The sequence below is a fragment of the Muntiacus reevesi genome, chromosome 5 (genome assembly GCF_963930625.1).
Source record: "Muntiacus reevesi chromosome 5, mMunRee1.1, whole genome shotgun sequence".
In the NCBI taxonomy this organism is placed as follows: Eukaryota; Metazoa; Chordata; class Mammalia; order Artiodactyla; family Cervidae; genus Muntiacus; species Muntiacus reevesi.
In genome coordinates this window covers 102,020,945-102,035,158 of record NC_089253.1, presented here as the reverse complement: position 1 = coordinate 102,035,158, position 14,214 = coordinate 102,020,945, and the positions used below count along the sequence as shown (strand labels likewise).

The 14,214-nt window shown below is 45.3% G+C and overlaps 1 protein-coding gene across 1 annotated transcript in view; it reads right to left on the bottom strand.

The window, feature by feature from the left end:
• Nucleotides 1-14,214, bottom strand: part of TNN (tenascin N) — a 71,804-nt gene that overhangs the window by 35,946 nt on the left and 21,644 nt on the right. The window contains exon 7 of the mRNA XM_065936923.1: nt 3,531-3,794. Coding sequence (XP_065792995.1) covers nt 3,531-3,794 — 264 coding nt within the window. The remainder of the gene's footprint in view (nt 1-3,530; nt 3,795-14,214) is intronic.

Sequence of the window (14,214 nt, the reverse complement as noted above, 5' to 3'; positions counted from 1 at the left end):
AACATTATGTCTGAGGCCAGAGAACTGGGAGACTTTTAAAGTGAATGTATTTAATGTCTAGGTGGATAAAAATAATCCTACTTGTCTGAGTTTCTATGCAGTTAAACTGAGTTGAAACCTGGGTTCCACTATTTCCTGGTTGCCAACTTAGAACAAACTGTACAATTTAAGTCTTGATCTCCTTATCTCTACAAAGAAGGAAATATCAGTACCTACCTCTGTGTTATGATGAATGGTAAATGAGATATTGCATAGTAAATCTTAAATATGAGCTCTTTGCTATTATGAATGTCACTTAAGGTATGAAATATCACTTTCTCCTCAAAACATAAACCCTTAAAAAGTCAAAAATCTAAGGAATCGGGTGTAATGATTAGCATGCCTTTACTCTCCTGTTTCAAAGATCACCTCCTTGAAAGGCTGAGTTTTCTGTGACAACAGCTTTATTTCAGACCTGCACACCATGACTTGCCAGTGGGGCCAGGCCAGCTCGGAGGGATACGCAGACAAGGGAGAACATGCCAGAAGAAGCACAGGGGCTCGGAATGTACCAGCAGCTGACATGAAAGGACAGACAATTTATCCTGGGATTCTGAGCTGGCTTCTCTGTCCCAGCCTTATCTTTCCACACTCCACCCCTCTCACAGACCTACCCACCATAAACACCACTAAAGATAACATTACCAAGATAAGCTGATGTTAAGACACGACAGAAAACCAGCCTTTAAGATATTCCCACACCTATATTGTTCAGTCGCTCAGTCGTGTCTGGCTCTTTGCGACCCCATGGACTGCAGCACGCCAGGCTTCCCGTCCTCCTCTGCATGTGCTGCTCCCACTGCTAACAGCCGCTCATCCTTCTAGACTCTTCAGGTGGCACCTCCTCCTGTGGGCTGCCATGACCCCTCCCACCCCTACCTTTTTTCAGATTCCCATAGTTTCAGGGTTAACACAACGTAAGTCACTGCACTTTATCTTTTTCACTTGTCTTCTCTACCCAGAGGACTGTGAACAACGTATGAGCGCGAACCACGTCTTTTACCTTTGGACCCCCGGAGCCCGGCTCTGTGCCTGACACCCCCAGCAGTACCGCACCAGTGGTGGCCTCTGATCTGTGGTACTTATTCACACCACCCTCACCTGTGAGCAGGGAAACCTCTTCTCTATTACAACTTTCACTGTCTTAAAAAGGTTGGCCCAGGGACTTCCCTGGTGGTCCAGTGGTTAAGAATCTATCTGCCAATGCAAGGGACATGGGTTCAATCCTTGCTCTGGGGAGATCCCACATGCTGCAGGGAAACGAAGCCTGTGCACCACAACTCCTTGAGTCCATGAGCCTAGAGTCTGTGCTCCTCAACCAGAGAGGTCACCTCAACGAGAAGCCCATGCATCACAACTAGAGTAGCCCCACTGGCCCCACTCGCCACAACTAGAGAAAGCCCATGCACAGCAAGGAAGATCCAGCACTGTCAAAAATAAATAATAAATAAATAAATGTTTTCTTAAAAGGTTGACCCACATGTTCTATTCACAACACCCAAAATCCTGGTAAATGGAAGGCCGGGTGTAATATAACCCAGGATCTGGTAATCTACCATCAGTCCAGCGGCCAAATCTGACCCACTGCCTAATTACATAAATCAAGTGTTATTAGAACACAGTCATGCCAGTTCATCTCCACACTGTCTATGGCTGTTTTCTCATTTCAGTGGCAGAGTTGAATAGCTGCACCAGAGACTGTGGTCCCCAAAGCTGAAAATATTTACTATCTGGCCTTCTGCAGAAGGTTTTCTGACTCTGACTTTAAACAAATCTAGATCTCACCACCCTTACTGCCAACTGCTTCTTTCCCTGGAGGAGACAAAGACCACATGGCCTCAGGAGGCTATGGACCATGAAATGCTTCCAGGTCAAATGCGGACTAACACTTCTGGGCACTGAATGCTTGTGTCTTCTCAAAAATGTATACATCAAAGATCTAACCCCTCATTTGATGGTATCTGGAGGAGGGACCCTTGGGAGGGAATGAGCTTTAGACAAGATCATAAGGATGGGGCTCCCACGGTGGGATTAATGTCTTTCTGAGAAAAAGAGACCAAAACCTCCCCTCTCCAGTATGTAAAGAAGAAGGAAGCATCTGTAAGTCTAGAAGCGGGCCCTCACCAATAAATGAATCAACTGGCACCCAGATCATGGGAATTTCCAGGCTCCAGAACCGCAGGAAATAAGGTTCTGTTGTTTAAGCCAAACAGCCCATGGTGTTTTGCTATAGCAGCCTGAGCAGACTAAGACACATTTCAAGAAATAAGCATGACTATGATTTATATAGCATTCTCTATGTCAGGTAGGGGCTTCCCTTGTGGCTCAGTTGGTAAAGAATCTGCCTGCAATGCAGGACACCTGGGTTCAATTCCTGGGTCAGGAAGATCCCCTGGAGAAGGAAATGGCAACCCACTCCAGTATTCTTGCCTGGAGAATCTCATGAACAGAGGAGCCTGGAGGGCTACAGTCCATGCAGTCCCAAAGAGTCGGATACAACTTAGCAACTAAACCACCACTACCTCTATGTCAGGTACTTACATGGATTAATTCATGCAATCCTCACACTAACCCAGTGATGTAGACAAGTCACATGCCCCATTTAATAGACAAGAATCTGAGGAACAGAAGTGAAATAACTTGCCCCAAATCACTCAGCTAATAAATGGTAGAGCTGAGATTAAAACTTGGACAGTCAAGCTTCTGAAACCATATTCCTAACTGATTATCAGCTTCTCTGAGCATCTTGACACTAAGAGACTGTCCAAAACAGAAGTTTATCGATAGGTGAATACTTTTCTAGGATTCCTGTCACATGTGTGGGATGTCAGTAGACTCCAGGATTAGGCTTCTCTGAATTCAAAGTCGGAGCCAGAGGAGGGTTTAAGCAGAAGGAATGTCTGGGATATACATTCCTATGCAGTCTCGGGATACCTGCAGGCCCCAGCCGAGCCGAATGACGGGATGGAGTAAGGGAGCCCTTACAGTTTCTGAAAGCATAAAGCTAGAATTGGTACATTTGGTAAATGTTGACTCAGGAGGCAAACCGTTTTCATGGTCTGAAAGAGAGCTCCAGATTGCATACACAGTGCCCGTGCAGTCACTGCAAGCTGAGATAAGCATTCAAATTCACTGTCAGCCAAATGTTTTGAATTTTCACATCCAAAAAAAAAAAAAGAAAATTAGAAAGTATTCCTCTGCTCTGAGGGAGTTGCACGTGGAATTTCAACCCATGTAAGTATGACCCTCTGATTCAAATTAAAGGGATGGTCTCTTTTGTTTGAGGTTAAAAGGGGGGGAAAAATTCATAATTATGCAATTTAAAATTGCTTTGGCAACCCCCTGCCCCACACCTGCAAACAAAAGAGCTGCTGCTAGGTGGGACTCGGTCTCCTAATTCAAGAATCAATCTTCTCCCTGCCATGAGGAAGTCTGTTTGTTTAGAGATGGGGGAGAATAAGAATGAGAGATGACTCCCCTTCTCCTGTTACCTGTGAGGGCCGTGGTGTCCGCCTTCTTGCTCTCCTGGCTGCCCCTCTCAGCCCACACGTAGACTTCATAGGCCTCGCCCGGCTTCAGGCCTGTCAGGACGGTGCTGTTCCGCTCCCCGGGTACCGCCGTGTCCTTCGTCTCCCCATCAGCGGAGATGTAGCGCACCATGTACTTATCAATGACCGCCCGGACTGGGTCCCAGGAGACCGCCACCGTGTCTTCTGTCACTCGGCCAGTGACCACGTTGGTTGGACTATCGATATCTTCAAAAACATAACACAAGAAAGAAACATTAGAGAAGACCTCTAGCTGGTCAAGGTCACAAATGTTTCAAGACTGCATTCTTCTGAGTGCAAGGCTCTCCCTCATCTATGACAGGGGACAGCTGACCTCCGCTTGAACCCTAAGCTGAAAAAAGTCTTCCTGATGGACGTCCACTTTCAGACCACTGAACACATCAGAGAAAGTTCTTCCAAGTGTGGCCACCTGAAGTGGCTATCCTTCAAGTATGTCTACCCTTGGTGGGCATGTAGAATACATCTAATTCCTCTTCCCAGAGACCATTCAGCAGACCCCATAGACTGTAGCCTGCCAGGCTCCTCTGTCCATGGGGATTCTCCAGGCAAGAATACTGGAGTGGGTTGCCATGCCCTCCTCCAGGGGATCTTCCCAACTCAGGGTCTCTAACATTTCAGGTGGATTCTTTACCCTGAGTCACCAGGGAGGCCGGGTCTCTTTCTGCTGCTGCTAAGTCGCTTCAGTCGTGTCCAACTCTGTGTGACCCCACAGACGTCAGCCCACCAGGCTCCCCTGTCCCTGGGATTCTCCAGGCAAGAACACTGGAGTGGGTTGCCATTTCCTTCTCCAATGCAGGAAAGTGAAAAGTGAAAGTGAAGTCGCTCAGTCGTGTCCGACTCTTAGCGACCCCATGGACCGCAGCCTACCAGGCTCCTCCGTCCATGAGATTTTCCAGGCAAGAGTAGTGGAGTGGAGTGCCATTGCCTTCTCCAGGTCTCTTCCTACTTCTCCCCTAATCGAAACAGTTTCACCTCTCTAAGTTATGCACTTGTAAATTAAAATCTATTATATCATATTATAAACTTATATTACCAACTTCCCACTTAGTTTCTAGACTTGGCATTTACATCTAGACATGTTCTTGTCTTTCCCTTTTCATAGAAAAATTCCCAGAACTCAGTTCATTCATTCAACAATTCACTGAGCATCCATTCCATACCATGGAATGTAATGGCTCTCAGAAATCACCAATTAACAGGACAGTCAAAAATCCCTCTTCATGTAGACTTCATATTCTAGAAGGACTAAGCCAGAACAAAACGTCACAGACACTTTACCCTCAACAACAGCCTCAGCCCAGAGCCTCAGAAAATCCCTGGTTTTTTTCATACTTGTCCCAGTTACCCCAGGGGTTTTCAACCTTTGTCAACCAAGGACACCTACTAAGTACCACCACTAGAGGGTCTACTTCAGAAGATCTGAGATATACCCTGACATCTCTATTTAAAAAACAGATATGCAAAACTGCACAGGTGATTCTAATGTACATCAAAGTTTGAGGACCTCCACATTAAACCACATCTTCCCAATTTTTGCATACCATACATGTCCTGGACCCACCATTTATCCCCATTATATTTCATCTTACAGATTCCATTTATAATTTAGTCTTTCATCCAAGATGCCCACTTTCCTTTCGAGGCTTTTACCATTTGCACACTTAATAAGTGATTCATCTGAGTGCACCCATCAAGGTCACTGATAAAGATGCTTGCCCCAAGACCCTGCCTTACATATAGATTGGTATCCTTCTGGGTGAAGACACACAGAAAAGATATCTAAGCATTTTTCTTCTTCCTCATCCTGCTCTAGTTCTCTTGGCCAAGGATTTTCCAGCAGAGAAGCTACAACTTTACATAGCTCTGTTCTTTGACATCAGCTACAATGCACTTTTCTTGAGCACAGTGGCTGTGTTTTGTGTGCAAGGAAATGAAATACGTTCTATTACCAGAGACAGTGCATATTTTATGCAATAAATCAACTGCCATTTATTGACCACATATTAAGTGCCAGGTGCTTTTAATTCATGACTTTATCAGACCTCATAGTAACGACATAAGGCATTTACCAGGTTCTCCATGTACTAGTTTGCAAAATTAATAACGGTTACCATTTTGAGATCACTAATTAAATGCAAGACTCAGAGAGATTAGATAAATTGCCCAAAGTACACAGACAGTAAATGGTAGACCCTGACTCCTTCTGTAAACAATCACTGAGTGTCTGCTTGGACCCAGAGACTCAGCAGTGTTATGAGTTAAATTGTGTGACCCGACCAAAAAGATAAATCTAAGTACTAAACCCCAGCACCTCAAAATGTGACCTTATTTAGAGGGCTAGAGATACAGGGTTAAAATGAGGTCATTAGGGTGGTGGAACCGATCCTTATAAAAGGGGGAAATTTGGACACAGACACATACAAATGGAAGACAAGGTGAAGACACTCAAGGAGGAGACAGGCATGTGAACGTGCACCCCAGTGTTCACCGCAGCACTGCTCACGACAGCCAAGACATGGAAGCAGCCTAAAGGCCCATCAGCAGAGGAACAGGTAAAGAAGATATATATTAATATGTATCCACGTACACACACACAACGGAACACGACTCAGCCATTAAAAAGAATGAAATAATGCCAGTTGCAGCAACATGGATGAGCCTAGAGAATGACTTCTCAGCAAGACAGAGAAAGAGAAATAGCATATGATACCCCTTATATAATGGAATCTTAAAAAGTTACGATACAGACGAACTTATTTACAAAACAAAAACAGATTCCCAGACTTAGAAAGCAAACTTATGGTTGCCAGAGGGGTGGTTGGGGGGAATGGATAGTTAGGGAGTTTGGGATGGACATGGACACAACTGCTATATTTAAAATGGGTAACCAACAAGGACCTACTGTATAGTACAAGGAACTCTGTTCAACGTCATGTGGCAGCCTGAACGGGAAGAGAGTTTGGGGGAGAATGGATACATGGATGTGTACGGCTGAGTCCCTTTGCTGTCCCCCTGAAACTATCACAATATTGTTGATAGACTATATTCCAATACAAACAAAAAAGTTTAAAAAAAAAACACACACACAAAGATTACCAACAAACCCCAGAGGCTGGAAGGGACAAGAAAGGATCTTCCCCTGGAGCTGTCAGAGAATGTGGCCCTGCTGACACCTTGATTTCAGACTTCCAGCCTCCACAACCTTGAGAGCCACAGCCAACTTCCACACTCAATTTCTGCTTTAAGCCACCCAGTTTTTGATACTTGGTTATAGCATCCCTGGGAAACTAATATAGGCAATGAAGAGAATAAAGACCCTCAACTAGGGAGCTTACATTCTCTTGGAAGAGCCAGACAATAAACAAGTAGGGATAGTGTTAGGAAGCCCAACAGGGCAAGGTAAAGGAAATACAAAGTGAGAGAAAAAAGATACTTGGGATTTTAGAAGGAAGGCCAGTGAGAAGGTAACATCTGAGCAAAGAGCAAAGTGAAATGAATTTGGTCATGGACAATCTGGGGACCTCACTCCAGGCAAAGGTAGCAGCAAGTTCAAAGGCCCTGTTCCATGTATTCAGGAAACAGCAGTAGGCCAGGGCATCAGGACAGAGTAGGTGAGGAGGTTGAGTGGCTGAAGGTGAGGCCAGTGAGGCAAGGAGGCAAGGGGATGCCTTTGAAAGTCATTGTAACAACTTGGCTTTTGCACAGAATAAGATGAGAAGCTTCTGGGGGTGCAGAGAGGGGTGGTGGTTCACAGAATGGTATGCTCTGACATGTTATGAAAGGACCCCTCTAGCTGCTGGAGAGAGTACAGACTGTCGCAGGTCAAGAGCGGAAGTCCCCTAGGAGGCCACTACAACAGTTTGTGTGTGAGATGACAGGAACATGGACAACTGTGGCAGATGAAAGGGGGCTGGGGAGACTGCAAAGACAGTGTCCGCTCGGGAATTTGATGTGGACTATAATGACTTGTCACTTTGGGTCTTGAGCAATTTGCAGAAAGTGGCGTCATTTGCAGAGATGGGGAGATCTTTGGTACTGATATTACAAAAAGTGCTAAAGGAACTTCTCTAGGCAGGAAACACAAGAGATGGGGAGATATGAGGGAAGGTAGAGTCTCCAGAAGAGGCCAGGGAGAGGAATGGGACCAAGGGTTTGCTTTTGGACTCATTAACTGGTAACTGGCAGAGTGAAGATTTGAACCCAGTCCCATCTATCTAAGACTACAAATTTCCACCTTATATCACTACCATTGACCTCTTCTTCTTCTTCTTCTTTTAGTATTTACTTGTTTAGCTGCATCCAGCCTTAGTTGTAGCACATAGGACCTTCATGGTGTTATGCGGGATTTCAGGCAGACTCTCTAGTTGTGGCACAGGCTCAATAGTTGCACACACAGGCTTAGTTGCTCTGCAGCAAATGAAGTCTTAGCTCCCCCACCAGGGATTGAACCCATGTCCCTGGCATTGCAAGACCAATTCTTAACTGCTGGACCACCAGATAAAGGCTCCCATTAACTTCTTCTTATGGAACTATGACTACTACTAAGAATGCAAAAAAAGTGAAAGTGTTGGTCATTCAGTCGTATCCAACTCTTTACAACCCCATGGACCATAGCCCACCAGGCTCCTCTGTCCACGGGATTCTCCAGGCAAGAATACTGGAGTTGCCATTCCCTTCTCCAGGAGATCTTTCCAACCCAGGGATTGAACCCGGGTCTCCCACACTGCAGGCAGATTCTTTACCATCTGAGCCACCAGGGAAGCCCACTACTAAAATAATAATAATCAGTTGCAAAGAAAATAAAGTATGATCTGAAAATTTCTTGCGACCTGAAATCCAGCAGCATTCGTGGACTGGAACTTGGAGGGGCAACTAGAAAGAGGACATGGTCCCAGACTGTCACCTCTGGGAGACAGGGGCTGGGTGTACCTCACACCCACTGGCAGAGTGGGCCTCTTAGGACGAAAGGGCAGTGCATTCAGGACTCGGACATCAGAACGGCCTCATCCTGGGCCTCCAGAGCTTGAGCAGGCTCTACGAGGATGCTCAGGAGAAAGTGTGTACCCCGAGGGAGAGGGCTCCCTCCTCACCCCATTGCCCCTTTCTGTGGAAAGCATGATTCTGCACATGCCAGGGAGGGAATGAAGAGAGCCTCCAATGGTGATATGTCACTTTGGGGAAATCAGTGCTCAACTGGGAGTGGGGACACACTGACTGGCAAAGTGAGGATGGGGAACACCCAGAGACTCCTGCTTCTTGAAGTCCCTGGCCCCCATCCTCTCCCACATCTGTGCAACCCCCAGGCCTCTCACCACCTCTTCCTGCCCCGGATCAGTGCTTGTCACTATGGCTACAGGACCCTCAGCTGAGGCCCATGGCTTTGCAGGGCGACGACTGCCTACATATGCAGCCCTGTCAAGATCCATCATATCCACAGGGCTGGATGGAGGAAGGCTTATGCTATTACAATCGGGTTTGATAGATTAATGTATGAAAAGCACCTGGCATATAGTATGTGGTCAAGCAATGGCGCCTGGTTTTTTCAATACCTTATAGTTTTACAGTTTATTTGCAAAAAGTGAGCTTATGTAACACACCTCTTCTTAGAGAAAAAAAGCACATAAGGAATGAGCATGAGACAAGGGGCTACCTCTGGGATTACACAACAATCTGGCTCTGTGGCAGCCACTACAGTACTCTAATATCTGGGAAGCAGAGATCAGAAAGATTAAGAGAATGACCCTTAAAGAAGAAACTGAATGTTTACATATATCCCATCATTTTTGGATTTCCTTCCTATCTAGATCACCACAGAGCATCAAGGAGGTTCTCACTAGTTTACTATTTTATACATAGTAGTGTACATTATATATCAATCCCAGTCTCCCAATTCACCCCACCACCTCTTTTCCCACTTGGTGTCCATACACTTGTTCTCAACAATTGTGTCTCTATTTCTGCTTTGCAAATAGGTTCATCTGTACCATTTTGTGTATGTATAACTGATTCACTTTGCTATACAGCAGAAACTAATACAATATTGTAAAGCAACTATACTCTGATAAAATTTTTTTAACATAAACAGTAATGAGGGCAGGCTTGCCTTTACATATAATAAAATTATGATAAGTCCAAAAAAAAAGAAAGAAAGATGAAGGAAGTCTTCTTCTAAAAAAAGGAAGAAAAAGAAACTGAATATTGTCTTTCCATCACTGCCTGTGGATTAAGGACAGTTCTAAAGAGACGTGTTAGACTGCATCTGTCCCACTTGGGTGAACAGCGCTAAGCTACCACCAACAATTATGGGAATCGGTCCAGGGAAGCACAGATTTCTGGCACGAGGCCTGATTTTGACACACAGCCCTGAGGCTCCTCCTCCACCCCCAACAGTCCCAGGACCCCCAGGAACAGATATGAACTGGAAAAAAGCCATCTCAGTTATGAAGAGTGAGAGAGTAGGAGGCAAAATAGAATCATAGCACGTCAGGGTTACAGAGACCTCACTCAGAGAGGACATGTGACTTCTCCAAACTCATAAAGTCAGTGAGAGGCCAGGCCAGCCTGGAACTTGGGACTCCCCTTCCCCTTTCTCTCAACTCCCTAACAACAGCAACAACAACTTAAGTGTTTAAGAGGCTCCTTAAAGAGCTGCTCCTCTCCTTGATAAATTTCAGGATGGGAATCAGATGCCAAGATACAGATGTAGGAGGAAAGCCTCAGTGATAGGACCCCCCACAATGCATGACATCACTGGAGGGAGCCAGCTTAGCAGGACCAAGACCTCCTTCTCTGCCAAGAAGGAATATGGGGATCATAAACAGTCTTTTCCATGGAACAAAGCCTTTTAGTAGCCTGCTACAGCTGACCAAATCCGAGATGAGTCACAGCCCCAGCTCAACTGGGAGATGGGCCCTCCTGCCCTGGCCCCAGCTTCCTCCTCAGGTTGCAATCTCCCATCTGCTGGACACTAGCAGCCCTGGTCGGACCTTTCTCAGGGCCATGGGAGGTGAGGGACATCTAAGAAAAGAGTCATGAGGCTTGATAGGAAAGATTCACTTTTGAGTGCATGTATTAGGTGGTGTCAATGGTAAAGAACCTGCCTGCCAGTGCAGGAAACATAAGAGATGCAGGTTCGATTCTTAGGTCAAGAAGATCCCCTGGAGGAGGGCATGGCAACCCATTCCAGCATTCTTGCCTGGAGAATCCCATGGACAGAGGAGCTTGGCAGGCTATGGTCCACAGGGTCGCAAAGAGTCGGACACAACTGCAGCAACTTAGCACACACACACTCAAATAAAGGTGAGCCCCATTTCAGAGAGATCTACAAAACTGGGGATACAGAAAAGGCTGATAAGGAGTTCTAAGCATGTGAGGACAGGTTATTCTGCCTTATTACAAGATTCCCCCACAGGGTTGGATAGGGTTACGGCTGTCCTGGGTCTATGTTGACACGCTCAACAGCATGGGTCCACATTCCAACCCATGGCCACGGGATTAGGGACAGCCTTCTCCATTCACAACAGCCACATGTCAGTCACCTAGCTGGCATAGTGGGAAATGGCACAGTCAGGGCCTAAAAATCTATGGGGACATGGGCTTGAGGGCAGGGACGGGGGCCAGGGCCTATACTACTGTTCTGAAGATGAGTTCACTGGAGAGGTATGTATAGTACCTCTTCAGTATAGAACTATATTAGCTATGTTTTCTTAGGTTTCCTCTACTGCTGTTCATTGTGGCAATAAAATTATTCAAAAGATATCATATGTAGAGAATGTGTTCACAGAGATCGACCCATCTTCCTGCTGTCCTCCGCTAGCTTTGCTTCTGGAAAGTGACCCTAAACTCAAATGTCATTCACTAGTTTACTCTGAATCTCCTGAACTTTGTAGGCCTCAACATTCTCATCTGTAAAATGGGAATAACAATGCTTGCAATGTTAGTAGAAGGACCAAAGATAATGTTCATGAAGCCCCTCGGTACCTAGAACACAGTGAGGTCTCAAAGACTAGAGATTCTCATTATTTTTCAGCTACAGGATGTAGGTGTGGGGTGGCGGTGAGAGACAGGAGTTCTGAATGATACAGGAGCTCATCTTGAAACAAAAAGGAGCTAGAGAAGGAAAGTTTTAGGGGCTGGGCCATTTCAAATGAAGCACTGTGTTTGGGAAGCAATAACAAGTGAAAAGGATAGTAAGAGTTGCCAAACTTATTTCATAGCATAGTCTCAGGAGAAAAGTTCTGAGAAAATTGCTAACAAGTGAATATGCTACACCGTATGTTCTAATGTGCCTGGGAACACATGAGATTATGAAAAAGCAAGTGGTCCTTTGTTTCAGACTCATTATGGAAAGGCATGTATTACAGACATTATTACACAATCATAAACATAAAAAAAGTAAGAGAAGGAATTTGAAACTCATGTAGTCCAACTTCCCATGTTACAGATGGAGCGTCACCTCCCAGTGAGGGGCCAGCCTCTCTGGTCATCTGAAATGATGCAGCTGTGAGGGTCTGATGGGGGAGTTTGGGAACACTTCTCCCTGGAGACACTGGCCTGGCTGATGTGTGCTTCTCCAGAAGCTGACCCGGTCCTAAGGTTTTTAGAAGTGCTTTTCAGGGCACTTTGAGCATGTTAACAGAGTAAGATTTTCAGTCGACACTTTCTGTTCTGTGGTATGAGTTCCACTGAGTGATTCGTTAAATGGAAAACTTCTAAACTGTGCCAGTTCCACCCTGCACATGCATATGCCATTCTTATATTCCAGTGTGTTTTTCCATCTCGTGGAATGCACAACATCTGGAGAAAAGAGATTCTTCCCCTCCCTCTTACATTAACTAACAGTCTAGCCAGGTGTGAGAGTGTTTCCGGACCTTAGAGATTATTGTGTCTTTTTTTGCCATGTTAATAAGGCACATAATACAAATGTATTTGCAATCCAATAAAATATCCCATCCTGCTTTTAGAATATAATAAGCAACAAAAATATCTCTTGAATGTTCATGTTCTAGCTAGGATAATACACTTGAAAGTTTAACTGGCAATTCAAGGCCATTTGTAATTAAATGCTCTAGAAATTCAGGGGCAAAGATGGTTGCCATTTAACATGGTCCTAGAAAGCCTCAGTGGAGCGGCCAGTGTAGGGGCTGACGCTGAAGGGATGTGTGATGTTACTGCTGTGAGCCCTTGAAGGGCAGAGACCAGGGCTCATCATCTATGTATCTAAAGGAAACATGTCTCTGCTGCTGCTGCTGCTAAGTCGCTTCAATCGTGTCCGACTCTGTGCGACTCCATCCCTGGGATTCTCCAGGCAAGAACACTGGAGTGGGTTGCCATTTCCTTCTCTAATGCATAAAAGTGAAAAGTGAAAGTGAAGTCGCTCAGTCATGCCCGACTCTTCGCGACCCCATGGACTGCAGCCTATCAGGCTCCTCCATCCATGGGATTTTCCAGGCAAGCGTACTGGAGTCGGGTGCCATTGCCTTCTCTGAAACGTGTCTCTAGGACCCATGATACTTGGCAATTAATGCTTGTTGAACTGACTTAATTGACAGCTAGAGGTAACAGTGGAGAATTGTCCAGGCAGGGGTAACAACACGAACAAATCCACAAGGTAGAGAGAAGCCTTCTGCTTTAGGGAAGCCCAAGAAGAGTCCAGTTGCAGGAAGGCTTCCTGGTGGGAAATTCTGAGCATGACAATGGCCCGGGTTGGATGGGCCCACAGAAGCCAAGATAAAAGGACTCTATCTTACCCAAGACAACGAGAAGTCACAGAATTTTTTTAGTCAGGGAGTAAAGAGTATGAAAATTAACCAGAAATTCCCTGGTGGCTCTGATGGTAAAGAATCTGCCTGCAGTGCCGGAGACCCAGGTTAGATCTCTGGGTTGCGATGATCCCTTGGAGATGGGAAAGACAACCCACTCCAGTATTCCTGTCTGGAGAATTCCATGGACAGAGGAACCTGGTGGGCTAAAGTCGATGGGATCACAAAAGACACGACTGAATGACAGAAACTTCCAATTTCACAATGACCAGAAAAATAAAAGTAGGTAGCCTTTAAGTTTTGCATCCACCAAAGCAGACATCCTGGGTTCCAGTCCCAGCCCTGTCACTTCCAAGCTGGGCAATCTTGAGCTTAATTTCTCTAAGCCTCAGCTGTCTCATATGTGACTTAGAAATAATAGTAAGACCTACCACACAGAATTATGATCAGAACTAAATGAGATAATTCACGAGCAGTGCAGTTAGTACAAAGCCTGGGGCATGGTAAGCTCTCAATTAATTCACAGCTAAAGAAAATGCCTCTCAAAGCAAGCAAAGACCTGCCATTTTCCAACTCACTGACGGTGATTCACTAATCCACCGTTCATGCAGGCTGCACAGTATACACTGTATGGTTAAAACACTAATGTATATTTTATCCTTTATGATTGCCCAACTATATAATTCTTTCACATTCCAGCTATGCAATCTGTTAGGCAGCTGAAACAGTGAATTCAATTCTTGCACCATCTCACCCTTATTCTCACCACCCCAACCAGCTGCTGCCAGGACTGAATTGAAAAGAACTACAAAACTTTTCAAGAAAGTCTCCAAATTCAAATATCC